The sequence below is a fragment of the Cupressus sempervirens genome, chromosome 2 (genome assembly GCF_028749045.1).
Source record: "Cupressus sempervirens isolate cs-2001-9-10 chromosome 2, ASM2874904v1, whole genome shotgun sequence".
Classification (NCBI taxonomy): domain Eukaryota; kingdom Viridiplantae; phylum Streptophyta; class Pinopsida; order Cupressales; family Cupressaceae; genus Cupressus; species Cupressus sempervirens.
Window position 1 is genome coordinate 272,966,743 of NC_143119.1, and position 6,100 is coordinate 272,972,842.

Here is a 6,100-nt window from a genome sequence, read left to right on the forward strand (position 1 = left end):
ATAAGGTGGTCTTAACAAAAGCCTAAAGAGCCACAAAGCCTTGCCACAAGATACTTAACAACCACAATAAAACCAAAATATCATAAATACAAATCATATTCATCATGGACAATAATACTCAAATATCATAACCACAAATCAAATATCTATATTGACAAGTATGATTTGTGGTTACTTGAGTGTTATTGTGCATGATGGGTAGATTTGCAATTACAATATTTGAGTTTTATTGTACATTATGAGTATTAAATTTTAATATATAAAATTATATATGAATTATAATACTTTGACTTATTCCTATTTACTCTATCCATACATTCTTGTTGTGCCTGTCCACTCTTTCTCAATATTACAATCAGTGACTTTGCCAAACTTCTTTCTTTCTCGATTGATGTGCAAGTTTTCGCCACAAAACCATAGTACAAACCTCCACCATTGTCTATGTAGCACCTACAATGCCCCATGACCAAACTTCTTTCTTTTTCAATTGATATGCAAGTTTTCACCAACAAAAACATAGTACAGTCCACCATTGTCTATGCAGCGCCTAGAATGCCCCATTTTCCAAACATATTTCCTTCCCAATTGTATCCATGTTTTCACCAACAAAAACATAGTTCAATCCTCCACCATTGTTTATGCAGCACCTAAAATGCCCCATTTATAATTATAAATAAATTTTAAAATGTTATTGTCACTTGTATTTGAATCATAGGATCAATATGAAATGACTTAATATGCAGATGGATAGCTTTCCTAATGCATCTTTCTCAATGCATTGTTTTATAGTACACAATGACACTAGTCATTAGCACAAACCCCAAAGCTCATGGCATACACCTTGGGCTGCGGCTATCCAGCCATAGATTTAGATAAATTTACATTGTTGTGAAAACACCTTTTGAGGGAAAAAAACTGAAAAACTAAGTGTCCCCTTTGATATGATTGGGGAAACAAAAGATCATGGCATACACCTTGGGCTGCAGCTATCCAGCCATAAATTTAGATAAATTTACATTGTTGTGTAAACACCTTTTGAGGGGAAAAAACTAAGTGTCCCCTTTGATATGATTGGGGAAACAAAAGATCATGGCATACACCTTGGGCTGCGGCTATCCAGCCATAAATTTAGATAAATTTACATTATTGTGTAAACACCTTTTGAGGGAAAAAAAACTTAAAAACACCTTGAGGGAAAAAAAACTTAAAAACACCTTGAGGGAAAAAATATATATATATATATGATTGGGGAAATTTATGACTGCAAAGCCACTCCCCACACCTTGTAGACCTTCAATAGCTAGTTTGGCAGGCCACCTCATATAGTTAAACATGGTACACACTTAGAAGGAACATGCTCTAGCTTCTGTATTGATGTTCTTCACAAAATCTTAATGACAAACTGGTACTCTGTGTTAGCACATGGAGTTCTAACTTTGGGTTTCAATGCTCAAACTAATAACTGTGGTTACAAAATCTTATTGCAGCAAACCAAGACGACTGTAACAGAACTAAAATCTTTTTCAAACAAAAAAACAGACGAAATCTTGTTAGCCTATATATTTCTAGGTCTAACATACACCTGCATCATTTTGTCCCCCACCATTTAACAAAGAGTTGATCAAACGAAAAATGCAAACCAAAAAGTAGTCGGGCTAGAAGTCAAAGTAAGCCCGCAAATACGGCAACAGATGGATAATTGAATTGGGTTTAATACAATTAACAATGGAACATAATGACTATAATGGAGCTATACAAGTTGTTAGGTCACAAAATTGTGACAACCTGAGACGAAAGATCGATAAATGCTAGAGTAAAGATTGCATGGGAAGTTAAGAGAGGCCTAATAAATGCCATGATAATCACACCAAAGCAGTTTAGCAACGAGGACATCAACGAAACTTGGAGACAGAAAACATATTGTATTCTCATAAAGCTTCCATAAAGTAGCCTTTGTTGCTGTGCCTGCTTTTTCTGCAGCACTTCGTCTTTTGCTACTCATTTGGTTTCTACTTTTGGCTGTTCCTCACCATCCCTTTCTTTTTCTGTCAATTGCTCGGCTGCCACTTTTGGCTCATTCCAGCTAGCTCTCATTTCTGCCCAGCATGTTTTTCTATGCTGTGCCTATTTGGATTGCTTGGTAGCTTGATTCTGTAACTTATTTTCTTGTTTCAATATTTTTTTAAAAATAGTAGATGACATGTTTATTATGTAATTCAGCAGTAGAGATAGTTTGACTTTTGCTTCAAAATTAAATCCACGTTCATGTCTTGTAAGCTTTTACTTTTAAGCACTTGTCTCCCCCTTTTAGTGTAAAGGAATACGGTCCTCTACACCATTTCAGTCTCCTGGATAAGGAGGTTCACTATAGTTAGTATAACAATATTTTATAAATCTAACATGACAAATAATTGCATTGATCAATTACACAGAATCTTGAAACAACCTTAAGCTTGGTGCTCTGCCAAATTCTAAATACAATTTCCATGTAATTGCCCATCTACTGTGTTTCTGATTCAAATGTTTTCATTTCGTAAATCGGGATAGGGCCCGAACCCTTACATAACAGCCTAACAGGCAGTCGTTTCTGGCTCTATTTTCAAGGCTTGAATTCAACTATGTTAATTCTTCTCAATAAAAGAATTGCTTCTCTCATCAACCATTGGCACTACTCAATTTAATAAATGTGTACCCTCTACAGTTACAACTGACAAAGAATGAAACTATGATCCATTTTTCTGTCCTAAATCTTGAATATGAGGATCAATCCATCTTGAATCAGTCCCAACTCTATTTCCTCAAAATTTGTGCAGTCAGGTAAAAAAAGGTTGTTGCTGTTTGTGTTAGTGACGGAAACAAATAGCACACTGAGTTGTTGCAACACTCTATATCTTGGATATAGTCAGCTCGTCAAAGCCTCCAAGAATTCTTCTCACTTCGTTTGAAAGCTCAATAACTTCATCATCTTCGTGCCCTGCAGCATATCGTAGTATAATATGGGGAATCAGATTTTACAGTGACCATGAGGAAGTTACCCTTATGGTAATGCATATTCTACTTTCAAGAATACATACCAATGTCATACAGAGCTTTTTCTAACTGGAAAAGATAATCACGGTTGTTCCCACATGGACCAACAGCTCTTGCAATTTGACTGCACAAAACATATGTTTGTGACAATGATTAGTACCCTAATAATTCAAAATTGAGATGCTTTAGTCCCTAAATAATCAATTCCTTTTGAGATTAAAACTATACAAATCATGCCGAGTATCATCATTTTATTTGATCATACTAATTCAAGAACAAAAGGCAACCATCAATCGTCACCAAAAAACTAGGTGCAACCAAAAAATCTTTAATAAAAGTATCAAAAAGATCTTGAGGATAGACAATTTTATGCACCTTGCCATTACTTCCAATGGAGCTGGACCAAGAAAGTACTTGTATTTTATATCTGGAGTAGAAGTGAAACTGCAAAAAGCAACAATACCACTATGACATAGTTATTTTGTCGAAGATGCAAAATAAGAAGCATTGTATATACAGTAACCATGTTTCTGTTATAACAATCAGTTGTTTATGTCCCCATAATAAAAGACGATGAGATAGAGCTCCGGAATCTAAATAAAGCTAAACAAACTAAATTACTATAGATCGGAGAGCTAGGTACATACACTAGAACACCAGACAGCAAAGGGGTCGCAGAGTCTGCCTCCTGCAATACAACTAGAAAATATTTAGATATTTAATATGTAAGTTTACAGCGTGTGTTTCAATTCATCAAAATATGTTGGGTAATAATATAGCTATTTTGCCAGTCAAAATTCATATGCTCTGGTTCCTAAAAAGCATATTAAGTTCAAGCAATTCCTTAACTTATTTGTTCAGCATACATTTCAAATGTATAAATCGTATGCACAAGACTGATCTTGCAATTTGAGGCTAGAAGACATTTATTTGGCAACTTTTAAAAGTGAAAAAGGCATTTCAAATTCCAGATGAGTTCCACTGAAGAGGATAGAGATTCTTACATGGTAGAAATCAACATAAGTTTTAATATCATACTCGCACTCCCTCCTTTCCAGATACTGAATGAAATTCCAATAATGAAGGTAGAATGTCAGTATGTTTGTTTCGTATTACTCTCCTCATTGACTATAAAAACTAAAGGAAATTACTAGACTTCCATTCACCTCTAAAGCCAGTCTTTCCTTTTCAGGACCTCCTCTAACACAGAAAGCTGTTCCCCACTGAAGAAACCAATGAAAACAAGATCAGAACATTTGAAAATCGGTGAAACTACATATTCTTGCCTCTCAAGAAAAGAAGAATATGCAGAAATCCATCAATAATAAGACTATTTAAACAAAAAAAACTTGAAAAAAGAGACCATTAGCCCAATTTATCTACCATAAGCATTAGCCCAATTTATCTAACATAAATTGTAATGCAAACAGCTAGACTAACTTACCCTCTCCCTTCAAGGCAAACAATTTAGAACTTTCATAGTTTATACTTAACAGCCAACTAACTTGCATAGATTGTTTCTATAGTTAGAGAATGCACTTACATTACCTATTTACTACACCATATGTCAATTTCTATCCATTACAAACAAGTGAAAAAAACTAATGTTCATATTTTATACCCTACTAGAACCAAGCAAAACACTTACAGCCAACTGACTTGTATAGATTGTTTCTTTAGTTAGAAAATGCATTTATATAGCCTATTCACTACATTTATATGCCGATTTCTCTCCATTGCGAACAAGTGAAAAAAACTAGTGCTTATACCCAACAGAACAAAGCAAAACACTTACACAGACTGCTTCATCCTGGGTTTCCAATGTGCAGGTTCGAGCCGGGAATTCTGGGGTTCCACGGTGATCAATGCAAGCTGCAAACACGACAAACATATAACATAAACATCCATAAATATGCTCACGTACGGTACTAATGCACAGCATTTTTTGTCAAATATTTGCTTTGGTATTATGGAACTATTTTCACCTAAATGGAAAACTCTTCGGTATCCCTTGATGAAGCCAACAATTTTTTCGTCATAATCAAAGCCCGGCTTCCACACCAATGATCCATAGCCGAACACCCACATCACCATCCTCGCTAAGCTGTGAATTCACACACTCCATTCAGACTCTAAATCCCCCAAATTTTTAAAACTTGCAAAAATTGAACGTAAAAAAAAAAAAACAACCTGCAAAGCAAAACCTAATGACTTTTACATTGCCACCCACAACATGAAATAGGCTTAAATAATCATTTGCACAACACCCACACCAATGTACATTGTAAAATTCTCACATACAAATACATTTCCATAGTGAAAGAGAAAACCCTACATTGTGAACCCGGCAGCCCTGTTATGAAAATGTCGGCCTCACTTGCAACGACAGATCAATTAAAATTGCAGTTGGGGTATTGAGTCCCAGTGAGCTCTGAAAGGCCAAGAAATAGAATACAATGTCCCCGAAAGAGGCGAGATGAACCAAAGAAGAAGCTAGCAACAGCAAGCACAGAGAAACACCAAAGGCCCTATCAGAAACCCGTTAAAATGGGGCAGAACGGCGATAAATGGATCCTATGTCAAATCAATGGTACCCAAGCTCCCTAAACGAGCAACAAATCGGAGATTAAGAAGCCTCTGGAGATTTCTTTGAAAAGATCGTGAAACCTAAACTCGGACTCAGGAGGCACAATTCTCTGTGCTTGAGCTAGTGCATATTACAGGAGCCTCTGGACAAGATTGCGCACTATATGTAGTCGAAAAACATGCAGAGGCTCCTGTCGATTTTGAATTGAATTGGCCTCCAACTCCTGTTTACGCGTCTTTCAATGGATTCAACTCACCTAAAATTTATGCCAAATGAATTCCAGGTTTCGCGTGCATGGCATGCCGGGACATGATGATGTGGGGATGCATGGATGGTGTGGAAGAGTCATTCTGGGTAGATCGATTGACGGTTTATAAGTCAAAACACCGTTTAGAGTCGGTGGCTGCGTGTGTGATTTTTGGCTAATTCTTAAATATAAGATAAATATAGGTAAGAGAATCATTTAATATTGATTGAGATAAA

The 6,100-nt window shown here is 36.0% G+C and overlaps 1 protein-coding gene across 1 annotated transcript; it reads right to left on the reverse strand.

Annotated features, from left to right (window-relative positions):
- Positions 1 to 2,481: 2,481 nt before the first annotated feature.
- Positions 2,482 to 5,852, reverse strand: LOC149572113 (gamma-glutamylcyclotransferase 2-2-like). Its single transcript, XM_089813411.1, has 9 exons — positions 5,366 to 5,852; positions 5,016 to 5,134; positions 4,826 to 4,902; positions 4,197 to 4,253; positions 4,035 to 4,091; positions 3,678 to 3,718; positions 3,406 to 3,474; positions 3,075 to 3,154; positions 2,482 to 2,974 (listed from the first exon to the last, which is right to left on the reverse strand). Exons 2-9 carry the CDS (start codon positions 5,122 to 5,124, stop codon positions 2,886 to 2,888), a joined length of 579 nt encoding a protein of 192 aa, XP_089669537.1. The 5' UTR covers positions 5,125 to 5,134; positions 5,366 to 5,852; the 3' UTR covers positions 2,482 to 2,885.
- Between the last annotated feature and the right edge of the window lie 248 nt (positions 5,853 to 6,100).